The sequence below is a fragment of the Peromyscus maniculatus genome, chromosome 4 (assembly GCF_049852395.1).
Source record: "Peromyscus maniculatus bairdii isolate BWxNUB_F1_BW_parent chromosome 4, HU_Pman_BW_mat_3.1, whole genome shotgun sequence".
In the NCBI taxonomy this organism is placed as follows: domain Eukaryota; kingdom Metazoa; phylum Chordata; class Mammalia; order Rodentia; family Cricetidae; genus Peromyscus; species Peromyscus maniculatus.
In genome coordinates this window covers 6864302-6890899 of record NC_134855.1, presented here as the reverse complement: position 1 = coordinate 6890899, position 26598 = coordinate 6864302, and the positions used below count along the sequence as shown (strand labels likewise).

At 50.6% G+C, this 26598-nt stretch overlaps 2 protein-coding genes across 24 annotated transcripts in view; one reads left to right on the top strand and one right to left on the bottom strand.

Annotated features, from left to right (window-relative positions):
• The window catches only part of Angptl2 (angiopoietin like 2), a 30181-nt gene extending 19923 nt beyond the window's left edge, over positions 1-10258 (top strand). The window contains exons 3-5 of the mRNA XM_006988711.4: positions 4613-4806; positions 6144-6414; positions 8590-10258. Coding sequence (XP_006988773.1) covers positions 4613-4806; positions 6144-6414; positions 8590-8789 — 665 coding nt within the window. The 3' untranslated portion in view covers positions 8790-10258. The remainder of the gene's footprint in view (positions 1-4612; positions 4807-6143; positions 6415-8589) is intronic.
• The window catches only part of Ralgps1 (Ral GEF with PH domain and SH3 binding motif 1), a 247962-nt gene that overhangs the window by 109783 nt on the left and 111581 nt on the right, over positions 1-26598 (bottom strand). For all 23 annotated transcript variants that reach the window (XR_013050398.1, XM_006988712.4, XM_016007158.3 and 20 more), the window contains one exon: positions 24665-24791. Coding sequence is in view for 22 of the 23 variants with exons in the window: in XM_006988712.4 (XP_006988774.1) it covers positions 24665-24791 (127 nt within the window). In the remaining variant the exon portion in view is untranslated. The remainder of the gene's footprint in view (positions 1-24664; positions 24792-26598) is intronic.

Genomic DNA, 26598 nt, shown 5'->3' with positions numbered 1-26598 from the left:
GCCAGTCTCAACTTGCCTTTACCAGGAAGACAACCAATGGAGCACTCCCTGTTTTCCATGGTGACTGTGTGCCCTGTACCTATGGTGTTTCCATTATGAATGTCCGAGAGGAGAGCAGGGCTTGGACCACCACCCCAACCAACACCAGGTGATTTGCTGAGGAATCAGAGCCACCATAAATTAATTGAGCCACTCCTGGCCAAATAATTTCAAAATTCCCAGGGCTGGTTCCAGGGTGCCAAGGCCTAAGACCTGTACATCTTGGGTCCCATGTGCCAGCATGCCTCCCCGATCCTTGGCCTCACCCCTGCCCCTCTCCAAGGAACCACACAGATCTGCTCGCCATGGCGGCCACGCTGCTCTTCATGTGGAACATTTTGACTGTGGTGTAAATATGTTCTTTATAGAGGTGAGCCTAGGTGCCGCCGAGTTAGTGTTGGCCTGGTGCTGTGGGCAGAGCTGCCTCTCAGAAGGGGAGCCAAAGCAAGCACCACCAGGCACTTGCCTGTGCCAGAAGATGCTTCGCCCACGGCACTCTGAGCATTCAGCTGCACTCAACAAAAAGGATTCTTCCTTTCTACTGCAGTACAGCTTTGGGGCCCTCACTAATTCTGAATTAAAATGTGCCTGGTTGAAAATACCTACTAATAGATGTGTGTGTGTGTGTGTGTGTGTGTTAAAATATACTTGGTTTTGGAAACTCAAGAGCAAATGTGTGTCTCAAGGAAGGGGCTGGACCACTTCCAACATATCAAGCTTGCATCTAAGGGGAGAGAGACTTCACCTAGCCCCTGGACTGAGATCCACAGGATGACTAGTGTCCTTCCTCTGTGTCACAGCAGTAAGAACTGAGGCTCACTGAGGAACCTGCCTAAAGTCGCAGTGTAAGAAAAGACACTAAGATTTTACCCCAGTGCCAACACTACATCAATAGTCTTTCCCCAACCTCACACTCCCCAGCCCCAGATTCTTTACCCAAATTTGGATGCTCTGCTTGGCCCTCTGTGGCATTATCCAAACATAATGATGACAGAGTTGTCACCAAGTTATTTATATGTTACAGTGTTGAATTCTCGTTGCATTATTTATATGCAGCACAGACAGCCACTGCACCATCCCCGTTACATAAAGGCTTTTCAACACAGCAAGGTTCTGGTGCCACGCTTTCGATGTAATCTATAGTTTGGACCCATTTTCATTTGCTGTTTATGCTGACAGCTTTGTCTCTTTTTATGTTAACTAACAAAAGGAGATGTGTTGAGTATGGGAGATCTGGTGGAGGGTTTCTGAGAGAGCCTTAGTTCTTTAATGAAGCTGGTGGCCTGAATGCTGTGCAGGCTGCAGGGGTACATGCAAGGCGGAACACACAGGTGCTTCTACACCACTGCAAACTACTCTTAGAAGGCCTTGTACAATGACCAGATTTGCCACATACACACAAAGGAAAACTTCAACATCATAAGACACCAAAATGGTTGCAAAATGGGCAAGGACATAGTAAGTAAATGTAGGGAAAGCCAAAACCCAAATTATCAAAAGACAAAACTGGAAAGGTTTAACAACCTGACAGATCCAGTCTTCAGGATGCCAAGCCCAGAGCCAGGTCCATTCTCAAGGTCATGCTGGCTGGGGAGAAAAAAAGGTGCACCAGAAAGTACACTCTCACACCCAGACCATCTGAGGTCTCAGGCCACACTGACCCCATGGGTCTCTGGGCTCTGGTTTCCTCACCTATAAAATGGGGAGACCACAACCACCTACCGTATATCAGGGTATGGGAAGGATCAGCAGTGGAAATACCCAAGCGAGGTCTGCAGCAGACGGGGGCTACAGCAAAGGCTCCAATGCCCAATTGCTACCACTGCAGCCCCAGATAGGCCTTTCTTAGAGTGAGGTGTTCTTACCTGGACCTCAAGGGTCCACTCAACCTTCTGAAATGTTTTCAAAAGTTGTATAAGCCTGCATTTTCTTTCAATAAATTATTTATTGTATGCGTGTATGAATGCATGTGTGTGCGATACTGGTTTGTGTTTGTATGTATGTATGTGCCTGTGTGAGCACCATGGCATGCATGTGGTGGTCAGATGACATCCTTGGGTGCTGGGCCTTGTCTAGCACTCTGCCTGAGGCAGGGTCTCTATGGTCTATACTGTGTACGCCAGACTAGCTGGCCCGAAAGTTTGAGGGCTTCCCCTGTCCCTGCTGCACTGAGATGACAGACGCACACTATGACACTGCTTTGCATGGGTTCTGGGGACCGAACTCAGGTCCTCACACTGTACAGCGAGCTCTTTACCTCCTGAGCCACCTCCTAGGCCTTTCTAAACACTCACTACTTAAGAGATTTACTACTAAAGACCTCAAGTCATTCTAAAATACTTGCCAAAACAAAACAAAACAAAACAAAAGTGCCCATTTAAAAAAAATGCCAGAGGCAAAGCTGAATCCTGGAAGGCAGCACAGATGGGTAGCTATGAGGCTAACCTGTCACCCTTCCAGTGGCCTCCAAAGCCTACCTACATGGTACCCCCTTCCAGAACAGCCTCTGTATCCAGCCATCCCCAGGAGCTGGGCGGTTGTGCAGGAAGAGGCCCAGCTGCGGGCTTCTGGTGGGCGTTATTTTGCAGTCGCCCGTGCCTTCCGCCTTCTCTCCCAGGACTCTCATTAAGTGTCCCCCGGTCCTGCTGACCTGGTGGAAGCCAGGAGGCCTCCCACGCTACCGGCGCTTTGCTCCAGCTGTCGGGGACAGACTCTCATTCTCTGTCTCAGTCCCTGGGGCTTGGGCCAAACATAACGAAAACCTTTTTCTCCTCTCTGAATGTTCTTCCTGAAGGTCTGGCCTCCCCTTCCCCAGGACAGAAGCTGGGGGTGAGCAAGAGCAGGAAATGGCATAAATTAATCAGGGAAAAAAGGAGGGACGCAGGGAGGGAGGGAGGGAGGGAGGGAGGGAGGGAGGGAGGGAGGGAGGGAGGGAGGGAGGGAGGAAGGAAGGAAGGAAGGAAGGAAGGAAGGAAGGAAGGAAGGAAGGAAGGAAGGAAGGAGCTGCTTGTGTGTCATACATCCTGCCCAGGCTGGGTACTTGGGGACCTGTTGTCTTGTGTACAGGGAAAAGGTAAAGGTGTAAGAAGCCCCTAGAGAACCAAGAAAGAAGTCCACAGACTCAGCATCCAAGTTGCAGTGGCCCAGAAGACTGACAAAGAAACAGATGGTTCCTGTTTCTCATCAAGTGCTCAGTGGGGTGCTCCACACTGCTGTAAGGCCCAGGAAGGGCCTTACAGCAAGCTTAGTCATCAGAGTAGGCTAGCTGAGGCCAAGTGCCAGCTCCCTTCCCACTCACGGTGGGAGGAAGACAGGCTCTCCAGAACTATAGCTAAGAGTGCTAGTGAGGCTGGCTACCAGAGAAGGCCTCTCCTGCCCTGGGTGCTCAGATATATCATAGCTGTTTTTATCGTTGGTTTTATTTTTGTTTTCTGAGACCGGCTCTGATCGCCTAGGCTGGCCAAGAACTCTCTTTGTGGCAGAGCCTGATCTTAACTTCTGATCCTCTTGCCACCACCTTCCAAGTGCTAGGTGACAGGTGTGTACCACTACAGCCAGTGATTGAGCAGCTGTGGAATGGACACACAAAGTAGTAAGCCAATGACATGTTCTGGCACATTTCATCTTAGCCATTCTCAGCCTGGAGGACATTTTGAAAAGCGCACAACAAAATGTGATGATTATCTTCAACTATGCGGTCTAGTGGGTAGGGCTTGAAAAATCTCCAGATATTTTATCCCTGAGGAAGACCCCAGCTTGACTGGATCTTGATGACTCAAGCCTATATCTTCTTGTAGTGTGAGTAATGTTGAAAGACAGGACATCATTGGAGGAGGGGAAGAGCCATGGTCAGGGGCTAACAGACCACGGCAGCTATCCAGGCTCCTGGAACCCTTCTGGTGTTGCCTGCTGAAGAGAGCCACAGGCTGGACTAGCAAAGCAGAGCGTCCAGCCCACACAGCACTGGTGACTGTGGCCATGCCCAGGAGGCACATAGCTCACACACCAATGGAAATGACTCCTCCTCCTCCTCCTCCTCCTCCTTCTTCTTTTTGGTTTTCTGAGACAGGGTTTCTCCGTGTAGTTTTGGTGCCTGTCCTAGATCCTGTTCTGTAGACCAGGCTGGCCTCAAACTCACAGAGATCCACCTGGCTCTGCCTCCGAGTGCTGGGATTAAAGGTGTGTGCCACCACTGCCCAGCTTGGAAATGACTTCTTAAAAAGCACCCTAAGAATATCCCCCCACATGACCTTTATAAACCTAACAGCTCTGAGTAAGAAAAATATGACTCTCGTCTACAAACAGAGAAACCACGGGCTGGGAGATGTGAAGAACCTTTCTTCCAGGTCACGTGTGAGGGGGAGAGCACAAGGGGCTTGGAGTCCAGGCCTTATGACTCTCGGCCCAGGCTCTTGCTTTCATAGCACATGACTTCTCAAACTTACAAACCAAGATCTGCCCCTTTACACCGTGTTCCTTAGCTCTCTGGTGGAGGTTATGTCTGTCTGGAGTTCAGCTAGGTTGCAGACTGGTGGCAGGCAGCTATATAACACACACGTGTTTGTGTCTACAGGCCCATGGAGAGATTGCCTGCAGGCCCTGGAAGACGGCCACGACACCAGCTCCATCTATCTGGTGAAGCCCGAGAACACCAACCGCCTCATGCAGGTGTGGTGTGACCAGAGACATGACCCTGGGGGTTGGACTGTCATCCAGAGACGCCTGGATGGCTCTGTCAACTTCTTCAGGAACTGGGAGACCTATAAGGTGAGACCAGTGGGCCTGTATGCATTGCCTGCAAGGTGACCGGTCCACCCTCAGTCCAGAAGGACAAAGACAGCATCATTTCTCCAAAGCTATCCGAGTGGTAAGGTCAGGCCCCTCCTTGTCTACTGTTCAGGAGAAGATGGAGTAGAGACAGCATCTTACTTCCAGCCAGGGCCTCCACAAGGTGACCTGCTCTTAGGGGGCAGAAAGAGCAGGTCCCAGGGCTCCAGGTCCTGAGAAGCTCCCCTCAAAGGCATGTTTAGGGAAACATGACAATAACTGGCCTAACTGCAAGGTTCAGTCTCTGGGTTTCCCAGTTGCCAGGATACTGAATGCTTCTCCTTGTAAGTCAAGTGCAAGGGATCTGCCACACCTCTCACCCTGTTCTGAACCAAGAGGGGACACTAAGGATGGCATGAACAGTTCAGGTCCGTGGACACCTGTCCTGTGCCAGGTACTGTAACAACGGTCTGTTGTATATGCCCTTCAGGAAAGCACTGCTACAGTCACCTTGCAGGTGAGAAGGGAGGGCCCGGCCATGGCTTACAGACACAGTGTGGCAAATCGGCAGCTGCAGCCGAGGCCTCCAGGCCAAAGCTGTAACTGCCGTCAGCCCCAGGGCCTCCGCATGCAGTCCGCTGGCTCCCAGTCTCCTCCATCCTGGCTTGCCCTGGGCGGCCTGTGGACCTCCTGCTTCCCTCTCCAAAGCCTAGCCTCAGGTCCTCTCTGTACTCCTCCATTCCCTCATGAAGATGGTACAACACAGCAATGCTTACCCACCATAGGGCTGCTGATGACAGTGCCTGGCTCTGAACATCACTTACGAGACTTTGCGGGCTACTGCTCAGCTGATGCCCCAAACCACCTATCAAATGAGTAACAAAACTACTGGGTTTCAAACCTAGAAGGACCCAGGTAGATGTCACATACCTGTCACAGCTCTTACCTGTCTATGTTGGAGCTTACATACAACCTGCACACACAGTCCGTCTCCAGAGAAGGCGACTGAGGCTTGGGGGAGGTGAGGGCTCTTGTCTAAGCAATGCTAGCTGCATGCCTTCCAGGTGCCAGGCTCTCAAATGACCATATCATCCTGCCTTTGAGAAGTTACAGCATTCTCAGGTAAGGACAAGAAACAGACTCACATGATGGAAGGGAAAAGGCGTGCTCTTCAGATGTGTGAATGGCACATGATTGACAGTTACAAAGGCTCCGTGACTCACCCAGTCACAAAGCCTGATACACAGGTAGCAGGGATTGGAACCCAGGCCTGCCTTATGTTCTGACTATTCCTGGGACACAGGCTCCTCACTCACGCTCTCCTGGGTCTTCCCCAGCAAGGGTTTGGGAACATCGATGGCGAATACTGGCTGGGCCTGGAGAACATCTATTGGCTGACAAACCAAGGCAACTACAAACTGCTTGTGACCATGGAGGACTGGTCTGGCCGCAAGGTCTTTGCAGAATATGCTAGCTTCCGCCTGGAACCAGAGAGCGAGTACTATAAGCTGCGGCTGGGGCGCTACCATGGCAACGCAGGCGACTCCTTTACCTGGCACAACGGCAAACAATTCACCACTCTGGACAGGGACCATGATGTCTACACAGGTAGGAAAAGTAGAGCCCAACCTAGGTGTTGAATGGGGATAAGAAACCCACCAACCATAGAGCCCCTGACTCCAGGGCCTGGAGCAAGAAGATGCCATGTGACAGACAGCTGTACCAAGCTGCCTGACACTGCTTCTCAAAGTCCCCTTCTATCCACTGCCCTCAGACAAGTGGCACTTATAAAAGGGGAGGGCAGAGGTGCACAGATCTCACCGTTGAGGGCTGCCCTGGGCCATGGCACTCAAGCTTCGGGCTGTGCCCTTCTTATTTCTGTCTGAGAACACAGTCACAGTCCACAGAGTCTGGGCCACACACTCTGCACTCCAATGCTGGGCCCATCACCTCAGTCATGCATCCTCAGCATGCAGCAGCATCTTGGATCTGGAAGTAAGGACAATGTCTCCTAAAAGGTCAGGGGATGGTCCAGGAGCATTTGCTCGGGTGCTCTGGGCAGGATGCACTGCACGGTAAGGACTCTGCCCAGTGACTCTGGCTGGCTTCCTGTAATGCGAATGCAGTACTGTAGGAAAGGCACTAAGAGGACATCAGTCAGCAGAGAAGTCATTTGTCCCTGGTTACATCCTTAAACCCAGGTCTTGAGTAAACAAGAAACAAAGGGGAATACAGAAAATTCCAAGATGCACAGGTATAGTTTGACCCTAAGGGTAAACAATCTACAACCATGTCCCGCACTCTAGCTCATGGCTCTGAACCAACACCTAAGAGCATCTCACGGGGCTCAGGGGCCCTGTAGGTTGGTCAGTCAACAAGGCCTAGTGCTCTGGAGGCTGATACCACCTCTGGACTGAGTCTCTGTCTGCTTCCCAGGCAGGCCTAGCCCATCCTGCCTAACCTCCCCCTGAGCTATGGTTCCAAGGTGGCCCTTGTCTCTGAGGAGCTCGCTCGCTCTAAGAGCTATCTCAGAAACAGCTTGTGCTCCCAGCAACCCCTGATACCCCAAACTAAGTCAGGGAAACTCATCCCAGGTTCCAAAGGCAGCCACACTCTAGAGGACAGTTCTCACAACGCCCTCAAACCACAGAGATACAGCCGTCTGCTCTGGCACTGAACTAACTCTTCTGGAAGGGCCCCAAGAAGCAGCCATTGCTCTGTAGTGGGTGCTCTGAGCCAAAATTTCCAAAGCTTTCAGAAAAGGTGGAAGGGTGGCCTTCATCTGTCCGATGCTGGGACATGGAGCTGCAGTATGTACTGGAGAGCTATCTCGGGGAGTAAGGAAGCTGTCAGATGGAGTCCTGGGGCACACATGGCTAGGGCCAGGGGTATGGGAGGCTGCTGAGGGCTCTCCTGGTTTGCCCAATGCAGCACGGCCACTTGGTCCTGGTGTGTGAAGACATGACTCAGAAGAAGCCCCAAGAAAAACTCTGGGAAATATGGTGGGGCTGGGGCTGAGGTCCCCAGCTCCAGCCTCCAGCTGCCTGCGACCTCCTCCCTCCTCCTCCCATGGCCTCTGCTGGAGACCACCTCTTCCTGGGGAAGGGGTTCTCTCTTAGTCCCAGGCCCCTCTTGTCTTCCTCCGTGGGGTACCACGCCCCTGCATGCCTGCTGATACCTTGCCCACGCTCCTTACTACCGAACTGCTTGTCCTTGGCAGCGCAGCGCAGGCCATGTGACAAGCCGGGGTTCACGGAAATATCCCTCTTTTACGGAGTAACACAAAAGTGATTTGGACAGAATTCAGGCTGGGGAGGACAAGAGAGGCGTTCTAGCTTAAACACTTCCCTTGTCGTTCTGAACGCCTCTTATCCAGCTCTTTCGACTCTTAAAAATTGCTAAAGAACTGTTCTCCCTCTCCCCAGCCCACAGCAGGCCACTTCCACCTTCTCCAGGGCCGCCTCTGCGTGCAGCTCAGGCCAAGGGCTAACGTGGCTCTCATTGACTCTTACAGCAGTCCTGTGTGGCGGGCATTATTTGTGTCCCTTTACAGATGAGAACACAGTGGCTGGGAAAAGTGAAGCCACCTATCTGCAGCCCTATCGTTAGCCTGTCATAAAGCTACCCTGCAAAGGCAGGCCAGCCTTTGACCCCTGCGCAGGGCTCTCCACTCCAGCGTTCTTGCTCTGAAGGCCTTCAGGGTCCTTCGTAAGACTCTGAGCACACCATGGAGGGGCAAAACCACCTCCCCCCTCAACACTCCTCACTCCCTTCTCTCTACAGGAAACTGTGCCCACTATCAGAAGGGAGGATGGTGGTATAATGCCTGTGCTCACTCCAACCTCAATGGGGTCTGGTACCGTGGGGGCCATTACCGGAGCCGATACCAGGACGGGGTCTACTGGGCTGAGTTCCGAGGAGGATCTTACTCGCTCAAGAAAGTGGTGATGATGATTCGGCCCAACCCCAACACCTTCCACTAAGCTTGCCCCCTTCCTGGCCACCCACGGCCATTGCCAGAAGCCACTGAAGCCGTCCCAGCCACGCAGACCTCAGCACAGCTCCTCACCGGCTGCTCCGCTCAGGCTGGAAGGACCTGCTTTCCAAGTCACTCTATCAGATAATGGACGTGAACAGTGTCCTCTGTCCCTCCCGCTTTCTGTCGCAGCTGCATGTTCCCAGGACAGGACAGAACTGCAGACTTTTTACAGTTAAGTCCCTCCAATAAAAACACAACTGCCAGTACCCTCAGACATGACAGACATGCATACGAGCCACCATGTGTATGTGATCTTAGACACACATCACACTGGGATGTCTAGATACACATGTGGGTTTGACACATTCGCCTAACTTTTCCATACTCAGCGCTCAGATGCTGAGGCCAGCAATACGGCTCTGTCCTTAGGAGGCTGCTTTTCCTCACTGCCTTGTACTTGAGTCTAAGGGCGGAACAGGCCATGTAGCCCTGATTTCGAAATACAGTCCTGGGCATTGCTGGATTTCCCGGAGCGTCTGCAAGCTCATCTCTCGTGTAGGGTTCCTGGCCTTCCTGCTTGGGAACCTCTGGGACACCCGATTAACCACTCCCTTCCACTGTTGCATTCTCCTTCTCGGACGGCTCAGCCTCCCTCCATCCAGTTACCCTCGGCCTGCACCTTCTGTGCCTTAGTCTCTGGCTGCTCACTGGAGGTCAAGGGACCTCTTCTCCCTTCTCCCTGACCTCTCTTCTGCCACACAGACCTTTACTGTTGGCACAATTCATTGGCCTTTGGGGAGGGAAGAGTCTGGGCTCAGGTTCCCGCTGGGAAAGGGAAGGCCAGGCCAAGAGCCACAGTGGCAGCCACACAGACCTGTCTTCAGTGTTGCACCGTCCACTCATACCTCCGCCTCCACATTATTTTAGCTTCCACACAAACAGTCCCCTGCCTTGCCAGGACACTCCAGTGGAGAGAAGTCACTGCCAACATGTTGGAACTCCCAGACAGCTGCAGATTTGAGGTCCTCTGCTCACAGGGGAACAATCTGCACCCTGTCCCCAAGCTACACCTCCCCAGAAGATGAGGCCACACATGGAAAACTAGCGACTCTCCATGAGCTGCAATGCCCTCAGAGGCTGCTGGTGGGCTGCAGCATGGTGGCCTCCTGAGTCCTGCGGGCTTAGAGGGATCACATGACTGCCTCACCAGAAGCAACAGATAAGTCAAGAAGGTGAGACCCTCCCAGTGGGTACATGTGCCAGGTGTGTGAGCGGTGGGCCTTTTGGTACTGTCCACATCTGGGTGCATGCCTATTACCTCAGCATTTCTCCCAGTGTACCATGTAGCATGTTCTGTTTATGTATAAAAGGGAGGGGGTTTTTGTTTGTTTTTTTAAAATATATTCCCAGACTATCCTTGTAATGACACAAATCTGCAATAAAAGCCCTAAGTGCTATGTGGATGCACCCACACTATGTGTTGCTGTTCTAGAAGGCCTTCCTGGAGCTTCTGTTAGTAAAAGCAGGGGATATAGCATCTAGCACACACAAGGTCATCAAGGTCACACCCCTCCTACCTGCCCCATCAGGAATCCCATGCCAAGGAATCCCTGGTCAGTGTGGCTCTCTACTGCAAAGCCTCTATTTCTAGCTAAGTCTCAGGTGCCCAAGAAGCTCCTCACAGGCCAGGCAGTTAGCACCAGAGGCTTTGGGATCTGTTCCTGTGTATTCAACTGTGGCTCAGGCTTTCCCTTTCCCGCCAGGCCGAGCCTTCTCGAAGACTAGTGCAAGCGACATCTCCCCCACACTGCTGCCACAGGTTCCCATGATGCTGCCAAAGCTGTCTCCTTGTAAAACAGACTAGGGAGGGCAACTCTAAGCATGATGGGAAGCTCTAAAACCATAAAGGAAGAAATCAAGGACAAAAATGACCAAGACTGATATCAAACAAGAGAAGCCTCTGTGCTATATATTACTATGTATGCTAATTGAAAATACAGAATTAATACTGATGCCACACCCAAACTCAGATTCAGAAAGGTATAAACACTACGGCAGAAAACATGATAAAGTTTAGGACCAACTCAGATATCACAACTGGATGATAAATGTTAAAAAGGCCCCTAATAAGAACAAGGGAGACACCCTAAGTGAAGGAGAAGACAGTATGCCGCCTTTTGGGTTTGCAAGGATGAAAGAAAAACACATGTTGACAAGAGACGGAGGAGTATCTGGTCTGCTCCACGAACAGGAGTAGGAACTGACTCGAGATTTAAAGTGCAATGGCTGACACCCTTGGCCCCGCAGTCCTTAGGCACCATGGGAACAATTCCTACAGGTGAAACCGGGGGAGGAGTCTGGTGTTGCCTGAAAGCTACAGTGGACTTAGATGCAGCAGAGAGGGAGGGGTCAGCACACCCACTCTTCAAAAACGCAAGAGATGGCTCCACCGAAGTCACCCAGAAGGTACTAGTGACAGGCACTGAACAGGAATTCTTGACTTGTTCCCATCTCCTGTGGTTGCTGGGGTGAGAGCGAAAGCTGGGCACTGTGAGGAAAGTGTCCCAACCTTGGTGCAGACACCAGCCACACTGTCCACACATCTGGAGTGGGGGTGGGGGAACAGGGCTGAGGAAAACAAGGGTCTTCCTCCCTGATCCCTGGTTTTGGGGCCAAATCCCCAGAGAGTTCTGGTGTGGAAAGCCAGGCTGAAGTGTGAAGCAACACTTTTCCTACAGCATTTAGGGTCCATGGCACCAACTGCTACCCTAAGCTCACGTCTGATTCTGTATGTGTGCACATGTATGCACACATGATGTATGGTGTATGTATGTCTACGTTATGTATGAAGAGGTCAGGGGAGGCTGTCTTCCTCTAACTGAAGCTCACTGCTTTGTTGGATTAGCTGGCCAGTAAACTCTTGGGATCTGCCTGTCTCAAACCCCCAACTTGGGGTTATAAGCATATGGAGCTGTGCTTAGCTTTTACGTGGGTCCTGGGGACTTGAACTCAGGTCCTCTTGCTTTCACAACTGCTCTTACTCACTGAGCCATCTCCCTAGTCCCCAAGCCAAATCTTACTCACACCACATGCTGGGTATGTGAAAAGACAAAGAACGGGAGTGTTAGAGATGCACAGCCTGTTCTCCCAAGGGGAAACAGGAGGGAGGAGGTCAGCTCCATAGCAGCAGTTTGGAGCCAGGAGATGAGGCTGTGCTCAGGGGCCTGACCTTGTTACACACACACACACACACACACACACACACACACACACACACACACACACACACACAGCCAGGCAGCATCCTGGGCTCTGACCAGCCAGACAGTAGCACTCTGGACTTCCTCACCAGATGGGGACTTGCAGACCTACAATCACACAATTTCCAACAGTGCAGCTCTCTCTCCTTGGTGGGCTCACCTATCTGCAGACATGGATAAAAGGCAACAAAGTCCACCTTCCTTCTGCTTTCAGTCCTTGGAACAGCAATGCCACTTGTGTAAGAGGCACTGAGAAGCCCCTCCCCCAGGGCTGCTGCTTTGAGCAAGACTGATAACAAGCCCAGGCTTCTGGTGGTGCGCGCACAGGCCTTTGCGTGTTTGGGCCCCAATCTCCCATGCTTGACCATCCCAGTCTTGCTCTAGTCAGAGAAAACAGAGGAGGCACAGGCACTGTTACGTGTGTGCAAGGTGTGTACAAGGGTGTGTGTGCAAGGGTGTGTACAAGGGTGTGTGTGCAAGGGTGTGTGTATGTGTGTGTGCAAGGGTATGTGTGTGTGCAAGGGTGTGTACAAGGGTGTGTGTGCAAGGGTGTGTGTGCAAGGGTGTGTGTGTGTGTGTGTGTGTGTGTGTGTGTGTGTGTACAAGGGCGTGTGTACAAGGGTGCCGACTGCAGTAGTTTTGCCTGAGAGTCCAGAGGCTAAAGAAATAACAGCTCCCTGGAATCACACATTCCAGAGCAAGTGTGAGACTACTCTGCAAAGAGGAAACAGCCTCTGCAGTGTCGGCCAATGCCCTCCTAGGCTGTGTATTCAGTGAAGGGGAGAGACCCCAGAGGAGGGAGGGAGGTGGCCCCTCACCCCAAGCCAAACAACAGCAAATATCAGGACCAACAGGGGCACTGCTCCAAGACTAGACCCCTAGCCTAAGGCCCCAGGCACCAAAGCAGGGAGGAGGGCAGGGGCAAGAGAAAGCTAGGTCATAGTGGAGAAGCAGCATCCCACCTTCAAGGAGAGGGGGGAGCTGGAGGTACCCAGAAGGAAAGGGAAAAACCCACAACGAGGGGGTGACCAAGTAGAGTTTTCAAACCTAGCCCAAGCTCTGGATGAAAACCAGGCCACCATAGAAGATACCTCCCCAGCCCCATCCCAAGGGCCAGAGACACTGTAGGCTGGGGAGAGAGCCGTGGGACTGGTAAAAGCCAGCAAAGAAGCCCACCTCATGTCTTGCCAGGCTCCAGGCCAGCAAAGCTGCCAGGCTTTAGGAGGCCAGACCTGACCCCTACACGCAACTATCTGGAACGAGGGTACTGTTCGAAGGGACTAAGGGCCTGCTGAGTTCTCAGCTTCATGTGGGGGACAGGGTGAGTGGGCAAAAACAAAATCAAATATTCACAGAGGACATTTGAAAGGGAACGGAGAGAAGTGAGGCTGGTCTGGTCTCTTCTTACACCTGGCTGAGTCCGGCTCATTTAATAAGGGGGTTACATAAGAACACGAAGTATCTCACGAGGGCCAGGAACCAGAAACTGCCTGGAAAGTCCTCAAGAAGCAAGGAGCAGCCTTCTCTGCTCCACGTCTTTCTCCTTCCTGTGGGGTTTCTTTCTGGGTTTCTCAGGGGCAGCCATCTGCAGTCTATTTTCATCATGTGTCTAAGATCATAGCACCAGGCAACATTCCTGAGCTCAGGTGTCCTCCTGGGCTGAGTGTCAGCATCTCTACATTCCAATGCTAATTCCTGGGCAGAGGAACCAACTGGCTAGGCTGGGTGTCCACACCAGTCCTACCTCAGAGTTTATATAAACTAGAGGATGATGCTTCCTGAGAGACAAGGGACATTCCCAGGTTCTCAGAGGAGGAGGGATCACAGGCAGAGTATCCAATAAAAACGTTTAGACCACTCTCCAGCTATTCCCACCCCCTCCAGGAAACCAGCTACATGGATCACATGTTGCTACTTATCCGATGGGGTCCTCGTCCCCAGACCCTCCTCTGCTGACCCTTAGCCTCTCCTGAAATGGACACCTGAGTAACTAACCCTTCTAGGCCCAGCTGAGTTATTGAACATGATATGTAGAGTGTCCTATGGCTACAACCTGCTCTTCCCGGGTGCACTGGTTTCTCAATGGTCTCTCTGGATGTGAGAAGCATGAGTCCTCACTGCAGAGGTCTCCCAGTCATATTTTGTTCTGGCTAAGGCTGAGGCCATCTGTCTATTACTGCACACCTTCCATAGGCATGTGTCCAGATGTTTACAACTGGAGGAAGTAGACTCCGTAATTACCCTCTCTTCAGCACAAAAATCTTCTATCTCTTCAAAAATGGAAGTCATGTGTGGCCCACTCAGAGCTCTACAGCCAAGGAAGAAGGGAAACCACAGAGGCTCTCATTCTTCCCATCCCCAGTGTGCATGAGGACAGGAGTAGCAGCTGGTCGGATGTCAGGAAGCCAGGCCATAGACATCTGCACAGTTCGCCTCAGCACAGTGGGCAGGTAACGGGGCAGTGATGGAAGAGACTCTGCCCTTCCTTGGGCCTTCCAACACTCCGCAGGGGAAGCTCCCGGGGTCTGCCCGCCTCCTGAGGTCTGCCCGCCTCCTAGGGTCTGCCCGCCTCCTGGGGTCTGCCCGCCTCCTAGGGTCTGCCCGCCTCCTGAGGTCTGCCTGCCTCCGGTTCCCCGGCAGACTCGAGACCCAGTTGCCCTACAGCCGACAGACTTAGCAGTCCTGACTTCGGCACTGCTTACGCCTGGCCTGCATCGTTTAATAAGTGGATCCTGGTTACGGTAGTTCGTCTCACCACTACCAGGCCTCTGGTCTGCTAACTGCAGTTTCTCAGATTCCAGAACCAGCCCTCCCTAGTGGGCAGCCATCTGGCTGTCCTATGTCCATGTTCCTGTGGGGGGGCCCAAAACAGCCTGACCACACAGCTGCCATGATGGGTTTAGAGGCCCAGACACGGCTTCTGGCAGGCAACACCTGGACCCAGGGAAAGCCATAAGCTGACCCCACCTAGGGAGGCCTGCATCTAAGGAGAGATACCCGACATTCCAAACATTCCCTATACCCCTAGACAGATGTCAGCTAACCAGGGTCCTGAACCCTGGAAATCCCCTCACCCCAATCTCTGCTATGATAAAAACCCCACCCTGCCTGGGCTCTCTGCTCTCACTGCTGCGTAGGACAGAGTCCAAGCTCTGAGCTTGAAAATAAAGGCTCTCTGCTTTTAAATACGGGATTCAATCTCCGTGGTGGTCTTTTGGGGGTCCCTGTGATCTGGGCATAACATCCCAGCTGGCTGAACTCCACAATGGTTCTGATGACTCTGGCTCCATAAGCTGGTTAGGGCATGCTCCTGTCCCCCTGCTTCAGTGTGTCCTGAAGCTGAGGGACATCCCATGATAAGAGAGAGCACCTTGCTCACATCTGGCCGGAGACTTTGCAGAGCTGGCAGAGGCCAGAGCCTAGGTGGGTGGCTTATGTGGAGGGACCAGAACTTTTGGGAACTGTGTGATGACAGAGGCCTGCAACCTCATCTCGGTGACAGAAAGGAACAAGAAAAAGTATGTCACCCCCTCAAAGGCCACAATGCTGAGCAGCCCCAGGCAAGGATTTAGGCCAGCCTGCTTTCCATAGGAAGTGCAGGGCAGGGCACACAGGAAGAGGAACTGGGACAGGTAACCAGGAAGCAGAGGCAGAGTAGAAAGAAGGTTAGTGTCTTAGTCAAGGTTTCTATTGCTGTGAAGAGACACCATGACCACAGCAACTCTTATAAAGGAGATATTTAACTGGGGTGGCTTACAGTTTCATGCAGGCAGGCATGGTGCTGAAGAAGGAGCTGAGAGTTCTACATCTTATCTGTAGGCAGCGAAAGGGAAACTGTCCTGGGCCTCGCTTGAGCATATGAGATCTCAAAGCCCACTTCCACAGTGACATTCTTCCTCCAACAAGGCCACACCACCTAGCAGCAGTACTCCCTATGGGCCAAGCATTCAAACACATGAGTCTATGGACACCCATACCTATTCAGACCACCACAGTTAATAATACTGGTCAGAGAATTTGGAAACACCTACACTCTAGGCTGGAGTCCAGATGTCTTCTGAGAAGGCTGCAGTAGTATGTAGGAGACTGAGAAAGAAAACTATGGGTGACAGACAATGGCAACCTCCTCAGAGGGTTTCCAGAGGGCAGCTACCGTGAAGCCCATCTCCATCCTAGAGCTCCTGTGCTTAGAAATACTCGGCCAGGCAAAGACAAGCACAGATGACCAGTGTCCCCACTGTGCTACCCGTGGATGGGGAAACAAAACATCACAGCTTCTCAAATGGGCAACACCCATGCATCTGAGAGCTCCACAGGACCACAGCAAGAATGAAAGCATGCTCTATCTGCAGTCGTTAGACAGGCTCTAGGACACTGGGTAGAGAAAAACACACACAGCACAAACACTGTATGAAAGCTCCATCTAGTTAGAAAGCGCAGGGCCACACCATGGCCCACTGACAGCTGTGGCCTGTGTGGACGGCACACCTCAGCTTCCAGCAGCAGTGCCTCTGGGGAGGGGCAGAGCAGCTTTCACATTTTACTTCATAGACTGCTTTGTAGTGTGGGTCATCTTCACAGCAAGCAATAATTTTTAAAGAATTTTTAGAGTGGGCACCCAGTGCCATCCCAATGTACAGCCTTTCTGGGTGGCCACATAGGAATGGAGCCTTCCCTCCTATGCCCGGAGCCCAGGACCCTCTTGTCAGCAGATATAGCCCTGCTATATCTGAGGGCAACCTTCAAGGCCTTTCCGGACCCCAACGGTCATATCCAGAAACGTTTCTCTTACAGAGCTGCCAGTGCACCCCCCCACACACACACACACCTGTAGAACGTCCCTGTAGGACAGCTTTGGAGGGCTGAGCACTGTCCTGTTAACTTCATCATTTCCTGCACACAGTGACAGTTCATTATTGTTCCAACATCAACGGAGAAATCAAGAGCCACCGAAGTGAGGTGTACGGAGACTGGCAATGACCATTACCCTCACCTCCTCCTGTTGTCTCAAAACACCCCAAAACTTGGTGGCTCATAACGAGAAGCCGTTATGAGCCGTTATGAGTTTCTGTGGAGTGCTAACACAGGCCTGTCTGAGGCAGATGCCTCTGGCTCCAGGTCTCTAGGGACACACCAGGGAACTGTGAGCTGGGGCCGGCCTCTCATGTGAAGGCTCAGTTCTGGAGCAGAATCTATTCCTGTGCCACAGGGGCTTCTCCGTAGGACTACAGAGCACAGGGTGGCTGGCGTCCTGCAGGATGGGTGACCCCAGAGAGTAAGAAGGAGTGGGCACTGTCTTTATCTAATCTCTAAGAGTCACTCTATTATTGACCTTATTCATACCCTGCAGCGGCAAAATAAGCTAAAAATAGTGCCGAAGAGCAAGGAGGGTTGGGTGACTCAGATAACCAACATCAAGTGCCTGTCACATGAATCATGTGACTATTATTAATGCTATTTTCTCCTTAGAGACCCAAAGGCTAAAGGAAGCCAGGGGGATGGGTGCCCCAGTGAGAACCCAGGTCTCTGCTACGTGAACGTTCTCTTGTGCACAGCATGCCCTTAGCTCACTATGTGAGCTCAGACAAAATCTGACCCACAGCAAAGCTGATGGCAGCTTTTCTAGCCTGGCAGGGAGCCAACCTGCCCTGGGGGCTCCTCTCCTGACCACTATGTTTTCCTACCACTGTTTATCTCTGAGAAGTCAGAGGTGGTGAACTAAGGATGTACCCCTAAAGGTCCTAAAGGCTGGGTAGAACCCTAGCCCCAGCATGAGCTCAGTTAAACTTGGTATCCACCTGGACTGTGAGATTGTGTAAGCCATAGGTCAAACTGTGGGGTATTTTCATTCACAAATGAAATTTGGGGATATTCAATAATATCCATTGGCCTTTTGCGATGTCCTAGAGAAATTTAATTTTTAAGGTAACAAATTCAGAGACTAGACAACTAAAGGTAATTCTCTCCCTTCTAGAAGGGAGTGATTTGAAACAATATGCCGCTTACCACAGAATAATGGAAAAGGTTTGGGGCATTTTGCATGCTAAAATACCTTTGATATCATTTGGTTGAGCCTGGGGTCAGAGGGAAGAACTTTCCTGCTTGTTGGATTCCAGGCAGGCTTGGACACCTGCCTTGAGGAGGGGGAAGCATGTTTAAGCATCTCAGCTGGAGAGAAGGGCAGCAGTCAGGTCCCTACAGGACTGTGACCACAGGGGCAGAGAAGAGAACGGCAGGGCCATGGCTCAGGGCACACCCATCCCTGAATCCAGCTTAGGCCTTCTCCTTGGCACTGATACCCCTTTCAGTCCTCACGATTTGCTGCCTCAGCTGAGCAAGAAGACTGGATGGCCAGCTAGAGAGCCAGGCTGCGAAGGCAGGAGGCAACTGGACAAACAGAAGAATGGGAGGGGTCAGAGAGTTGGGCCAGGCATGCAGTGGCGGCCCCAGCAACGTAAGTAAGGCAGGAGCTATGGAACAAATGACTGTTCCTAGGGGATTCTCCGAAACACACGGGGTGGGAACTGAAAAAGGCTGGGCTTCCTGCGTGTGGAATGGAATTTCTTTTCTGCTAGACATTAAAGGCAAAGACTACCCAAAATGCTGGTCACCTTGATCTCCCAACAGCCACCTCTGATGTGCTGCTGCTGGATTTGGTCTGGGGCAGAGTGACCCCACTGGGGTCATAGCTACTTAGGTGAATGTCTCCGAAGATGGTGTGCCGAGCCTCTGCTGGCGCTGTCTACACCACCTGTCCATACTCATCCTTTCAACTCTGTTAAGAGGAACCACAGTCAAAAGCAGACCTGAATTCTCAAAGTCCAAGACTAGGATGGGCTGCAGGCCTCCATCAGGTGCGAGGGCTGTGCGCACTGGCCACGTCTTGGGTCTTTCTAAGGCTCTGTTCTCAGATGGGTAGTTTGGAAAGGCCTTTCCCGCTGCTCCAACTGCACTGACTCATCGCGCGCGCACACACACACACACACACACACACACACACATCTGGGAAGCTCCCCCCTGTGCTACAGTCACAGATGGATGCAAATGTGAATCTAGTAGTGCCTTTGTTTCAAGTCTGCCCAGTCCCTGCTGCCTCCCCAGCCCGGGCACAGCCTGGGCTCCCCACTCCTACAGCCAGCCCTTCAGAGATCTGCCCCTAACCCATCCAGCCGCCTCCTCTGACACACCCCCTCTCTCTATTCCTGACTCTCTAGCAGGTTTTTCTACCACACAAGTTTTCCCCAATTCAGAGCTCTTGCATAAGCAGGCGTCTCTGTCGGGGCCCTCCCCTCCCTGATGCATCATCCTTCAAGGCTCCACGGCTCACTGGAAAACCTTTCTGTAAAGACCAGGTGGGCCCTTTGCTTGTCCCTCAGCTTCCCCTTCATAACGCTCAGCTCAGGTCTCAGTCCTTGCACTCAGCTAGTGCTCAGGGCTGGTCTGTGAGGTGTGACTGACTCCACTGAGTGTCCACTGAGGAGCTCACCTTGCTGTTCTGGGAGACACTGAGCATCTGAGGACACAGGGGTGTGTGTGTGTGTGTGTGTGTGTGTGTGTGTGTGTGTGTGTGTGTGTGTGTGTGTGTGTGTGTGTGTGTTTAAGGTTCTTTCCATGCCTGGCAGTTTGACCCAATTACTTGCAAAGAACTCGCCTCTGCTCTAAACTTCAGAATTCATATTTAAAAATAAAGGTTTTACTTTCCAAATGGAAGGACTTGCTTGTTTGAAGAAAGTAGCTCAGGTTCTAGAAGTTTCCTTTACACTCAAAGTCTGGGAAAGTTTACCAAGCACTTTTCAGTGTCCCCACTACTCAGGGCTGTCAGGATGGATGCCTGGCTCTGTTTCTTGAGACGTCACAATTTTCCACACTGCTACAGTACTTCGAGATCAGTGCAAAGGCATTTTGAATCCACCACATTCCTAATTTTATTTAGTTATTTCCTGGAAGGAATAATGAACAGTGAAAAACCAAATACCTCTAGATCGAGACAAGGACTCAGCAGTAAGTGGTGAAGCCGTTCTCCAGTGCTCCCACTTTCCTTCCTGTTTCTATCAGAACCGGGTGCTAGGGGGAGGTGCTGTCATACTAAGTACTAAGTACTTAGGCGAGGTGCTGTCACACTGAGAACTAGATACTTAGGGGAGTCCCACTGAGAACGGGGTGCTATGGGGAGTCACACTGAGAACGGGGTGCTATGGGGAGTCACACTGAGAACGGGGTGCTATGGGGAGTCACACTGAGAACGGGGTGCTATGGGGAGTCACACTGAGAACGGGGTGCTATGGGGAGTCACACTGAGAACGGGGTGCTATGGGGAGTCACACTGAGAACGGGGTGCTATGGGGAGTCACACTGAGAACGGGGTGCTATGGGGAGGGCTGTCACAGTAACTTAGACACAAACCATCAGTCCGTCCCCTGTACTACTTCACAGTTTGGAAGAAACTAATTCTAAGTCTTGTGGGGTTTTGTCTGTTTGTTTTTTAAAGATTTATTTATTTTATGTATATGAGTGCTCTATCTGCATGTACTACTTTATGCCAGAAGAGGGCATCAGATCCCACTATAGATGGTTGTGAGCCACCATGTGGGTGCTGGGAATTGAACTCAGGACCTCTGGAGAAGCAGCCAGTGCTCTTAATCACTGAGCCATCTCTCCAGCACCTTGTTTTGTTTTTAATATAATGTTTTTCTCTCAATGTTTTAATTTTCAAATTTATTTTATGTGTGCAGGTGTTTGGGGGCCTATATGTTTCTGCACTATGTATGTGTCTGGAACCCTCAGAGGCCAGAAGAGGAAACTGGATCCCTGGAACTGGAGTTACAGATAGTTGTGAACTGCTATGTGGGTGCTGGGATTTGAACCTTCATTCTCTGGAAGAGCATTCAGTGCTCTTAAGCGCTGAGCTATTGTTCCAGCCCCTCAGTTTTTTGTTTTTGTTTTTTAAATCACGCTTTACAGGGTACTTGGGATATGAGAGTGCAGCCAGCTGCCTCTGAAGTCTGGAGCGAAGGAGCAGGGTTAAGTTAGCGGCAACTGTGGGGCCCAGGGAAGCCGTCTCCACATGGAACGACACAGCTCGGAGGAGTCCCGGGACTCGGGCAGCACTGCTACAAAAGGAAATGCGCCCTTGCAGACGGGGCAGACACCTGCCACAGCAGAGAGCAGGTGTCACAGTGGGACCTGGAGCACCGGGAACGGCCAACTGCTCCTCCCCCAACCCTGGAAGAGACCTGCCATGAGATTCTGCCAGGGGAAAACAAATGGCTTGGACACTTTTTCCCTGTATTGTCCTTTCCAGGAATTACATAACTGCTCTCATTTAGATAAACATGTCCACCCAGACGGGTTGGGTTTTCAAGAGGACCCAATGGGCAGGGCCCGCCCATGGCAGTCAGGCAGCAGATGGAGCCCCCAGCCCCATCAGGGCAGATGGATCCACTGAGCTCAGTAGATCGCGCTTCATGTTCTCTTATGCTCATGATCAAGTGCCCGTGGTCAGTGCCCATCCTGAGAACAGGAAGCAGGAGGCCCAGGCACAGCCTACTGTTCCCCTCTGACTCATTTTTGCTATGGTTGTTTTGATTCATGATGAGAAGTGCAGCGTAACTGTGTCATGGGGACTGGAGCCGTCTGACAGCTGACGGGGTAGGAACATGGCCACTTGACGGGCTCACTCAGCACCAGAGCAGGTAAGCTGTACAGGAAAGCAGAGGACTCAGGGAGACTCTGCAAAGCCCCTGCTGGAGAAATCAGATCCAGAGCAAAGAGGGTCGCATCTATCCAGACATGCAAGGTGGCCAGAACAGGCTGATGACCTAGGAAGCCCCAAGACAACACTGCTTTGCAGTCCAGCAACAAGATGTGTCACAGGAACAGCAGAGACAATTCATCTATGTTATATGCTATGTCCCAAACCACAGAGACTCAACAGGTAACCTGTTACAGGACGGGTAGGAAAATAATTATCTGAACAGTAGAGATGGGAGGGGGCAGTGTTACAATCTCAGAGCTTATGGCCTGTCCATGTGTACCCAGCCCTGGCTCGGCCACTTTCCAGTTAAACGACCCCAACAACCTCAGTGCCATGGCCATTGAGATCATGCAATGAGATAACACAGCCAAAGGGGTAGCGAAGGGCTGGACACAGGGGAGTGACACACAACAGCTCTCACAATGATTCCTAGAGAAAAATGGCCCTTGAGAGATGGAGGTAAGAGGATCGGGGTTCCAGACCATTCTTGGCTACACAGTGATTTCAAGGCCATCCTAAAATATATGAAACCATGTCTCAGAGAAAATGAGAGACCTGGGGAAAGAAAGAACACCATTTTTAACCACACGAGCACCCACTCTGCCTAAATGACATGGTGGCAGTGCCCCCCAACCCTTTGTACCACCAATCCTTTTCCTAGATGACAATCTTGCCAAAAGGGACCAGCTGTAGGAGCTGTGCACAGGAGCATGCTTTCCCTCCTGGGACAGCCACCACATACAGACACATGGCGGCTTGTAGCAAGGCGGAAGAAGAGGATGGGGAAAGGAGAGGATTACACAGGGGAAGAGAAGAGAGAGAGAAAGAGAAGAGCAAGGTCTCTCACACTGGGGAAAGCCAGGGAAGCAGCTTAAAATACTCGCTCCAAACCACGGTCAAAGAGTTATGAGATATACAAACATACATATATGAATATTTGTATATACCCTTCTTTATATATATGTATATTTATATATATTCTTATTCCATCAAATTAGAATGTCACTGATTATAAGGCATTACTGTGAATATTACTTTATGTATTACTAAGAATATTACTGCAATTAAAAACATTACAATGCTTTATCATCAATTTCAGAGACATTAAAATGTGGAAAGATAAAACACGTCCTAGATTAAGAAAATGCAGTAAGTTCAAAAGCAGAAAGATATCGTGATTGACTTAAAAATTCAAAATCTAAAATTTAATTATTTGGGAAGATCAACAGACAAACTTTAACAGGGTGGACTTGAGAAAAGAAGAGACGAGAAGCGGGGGGGGGGGGGGGGGGGGGGGGGGGGGCAACAATCTAAACTAGTGAGGACCGCAAAGAGCAGGTAGGTCTCTGTGAGTTCAAGGCCAGCCTGGATACACAATGAGATCCAGGCCAGTCAGGGCTACATAGTGAGACCTTGTTTCAAAAATTAAATAAATATAACCACATATAGAGAGAAGTTCATATTTATAAGAGAAAGCTGTATACCACTATAATCAAAAATTAAATGAGGAAAAAAAACTCCATGCTAATAATTTTTGAAAAGTTGGATCAAATAGATAGTTTCTTACTAAAAAAATAAATAAATAAATAAAAAATACAAGATGGCTTTAAAGAATCAGAAAACCCAAGTACAGGGAACTAACAGGAGAAGTTCCAAAGCTGTGGAGGTCTGTGGAAGGACTCGACTAGCCCTGAATATCAGGAGTCTCCTCTGGAGAAGCTTCCCACTAAAGACCAAACTACAAACAGCATTTTGCACCTATCAAACTGACAAGATAAAAAGGAAAGAAAACCAGGTTTAAAAAGAAAATGCCTGCCTGGCATATGACACACACCTTTAATCTGGGAGGCACTCAGAGGCAGAGGCAGGCAGATTTCTGGGTTTGAGGATAGCCTGGTCTACAGAGTGAGTTCCAGGACAGCCAGGGCTACACAGAGAAACCCTGTCTCAAAAAATCAAAAAGAACAAGAAGAAGGAAGGCAGAGAAGGGAGGAGGAGGAGGAGGAGGAGGAGGAGGAGGAGGAGGAGGAGGAGGAGGAGAGCAGCAGCAGCAAGACCTTTTTTAAAAACCTTTAAGGTGTACTCTGTACATATACGCTACCTAGTTACCTGTCCTTCCAAGAAGTTATTACAAAGCAATCATCAGAAGCACATGTAAGTTTTTATGGCACAAGGACATTGACCGCAGAAAACAGAAACTGAGCGGTGGGCAGCAGAGAAGGGCTGGACTGAGTCTGACAACTCCAGGTGAAGGGACGGCACCAAGTACAGAGAAGCACATACAACATCAGGGGTCTGGGGTGAGTACACACATTTTTTATACATGCCAAGAGGACTGAGATACAAAGCAAAATATTTTTTAATGGGTAACTACAGAAATTTTCTCCTCCTCTCAATTCTGCTAATGAGCACGTAATATTTTATGACTGGAAAACTTAGCAGTTGTTACTAGAATTTCATTTGCACAAATTTTATGAGACATATTAATAATGCTCAGACAACTAGAACAGAAGGCTTATGCCTGGGCTCCCCCAGTGTGGAAGGATCTGCATGAACCAGCAAGAGGCTTGCTGTGGACATCATGGTCCCTCTGGGCTGCGGCCTGGAAGCCTATGTTGTTCACAGCCCTGGAGCCTGGGGTCCTCGGAGCCTAGATGTATGAGACAGAGCATCTTTGTTTCCACCTCACCAGTGTTCCTATCCTAGGAAGCACCAATGGCTTGTTCCAACCCGAGGAACCAAGCAAATCACTTCTTTATCCATGATCCCTGCTACTTCCAGGAAACTGGAAAAACATCTTATTTGTCACTGAGCATGTCGCTTGGAAAAAAAATAATAATAAAATAAGCCAACAGAGACTCATACCTAGATAGGGAATACTGGGTACCATCTTCAGACTTCGGATGTAGTCCCGAGTCCGCTTGTAGTTGTCTTCCTTGGACATCAGGTAGTCCAGTTTCTCAAAAGTAGTCTTGTCTTTACGATTCAAAAGCTGGAATGAAAAGAAGAAATCATAGTATCTGCGAGGGAAAAAGAAACAAACGAGAAAAGCTGACCAAAGGAAACACCTGAATGTGTGTCCAGAGTATGTCAAACCCGGATGCAAGTCAAGACTTTAAAAGGCAGACATGGGGAGCTCCATGGCCTCAGTCTCAGCTCTCCAGTCTCACACGGAAGACAAGCCCTGGAGCTACACTGCCCACAGGCCATGATGCTAGCCAACTCCTTCACTACACACACAACACTGTGGGGACGGATACCCTACGACAACACAGGGCTCTAAGAGTGAACTGGTCATGGCCCCAAGAGTTATTTCAAAGCTCTAGCCAGTCTCTTCCCCAAACGCCTCATGGTGAAAGATGCTATCAACTGCCACACGACTCAAGTGGGCATGCCATGAGGATCTGACTGTGCTGCAGCTCAGGGCTCTCCTCCAGATCCCCCAGGTCCTGGGTCATATTTCACTGGGAATAGTGTTTCACACAAAGACCATTCTTTTCCATAAGCAGTCATCTACAGAGTACCTAAGAAACTCAGGGTGAGCAAGCACAACCAGAGATGAGAAGCAAGCTCTGTGATGACTGAACGCTTGGTGTGTGAACCTGGGAGAGAGGATGGCCCAGTGTGCATACTACACCTTCTAGAATTCTAAAACTTGATGCTGAGGACTCACAGTATAGCTATTCTTCACATTGATTCAAAGTCTAGTGCTGGGAAATGGCAAGACACCTCTTCAAATGCAATGGCTTTGAGGAAAGGAGTCTAGAAGAGGAGGCCAAGCTTGAAAGAGGGGTTGGGGCAGGGCCACCGGTATGTATGGTTTTGGCACAACATGAGACTAAGTAGAGATTCTCCCAATTCCAGTTTCTGAAACTGAAGGCCAATGGCTAATGGCTAAAGGCCAAGGGAATAAAAGAAGAGGACCCTAGACCGCATATGTCCTCGGCTAAGCTTGGTCTTGAGATTCTAAAAGTCTGTGTAAGGACCTCAGCCAATAGACGTGCCCACTGTCCACCAGACTGAAGCAGACCAGTGTCGATAGCCCCTGTGCAGCAGAAAGAAGTGGAACAATGGCTGTCAGCACCAGGGACACAGTGCAGCTCCCGAGACCTCAGCCTGCAAATCCCACACTCTGGTGGTGTCTGGTGCCTGGGGGAGCCCCAGGCTGCTTTGGGAAGGCTCTATCAGATCCCTCTATCCTTGGTCTTTGGAGCCAACAATGATTCGGCCATGAGAGAGCCCACTGAATTTGGGTAGTGACAGCTGGTGTACATCATAAGAGAGACAGAAGGCTATTCTGAAGGGAAGGCTCCAGCACTGAAGCAGATGAGGAATGAGAAACAAGCTTTTATTTTTCCATGGAGACACTCAAGACATGCTGTGGAACAATCCTTTTCTACACTATGAATATGTATTACTCTCATTGGTTAATAAAAAGCTGACAGGCTGGTAGCTGGGTAGGAAGTTAGGTTTGGAAAGCCAAACTGAGGATCATGTAAAGGAGAGCAGAGTCAGAAAAGATGCCAGCCAGCTGCCAAGCAAGTAGGACATGTAGAAAATGAGGTAAAAAGCCATGAACCATGGGGCTAAACATAAATATAATGGGTTAATTTAAGTGTAGGAGTCAGTTAGTAACAAGCCTGAGCTATCGGACAAGCATTTATAATTCATATTCATTCTCTGAGTCAGTTATTTGGGACTGGGCATTCAGGACAGGAAACTTCCGTTTACAAGGACACACTGGGCAGGGGGTGCACTACACAGATGCTAGGAACAGTTCTGCTTAATGGGCTTGTTTC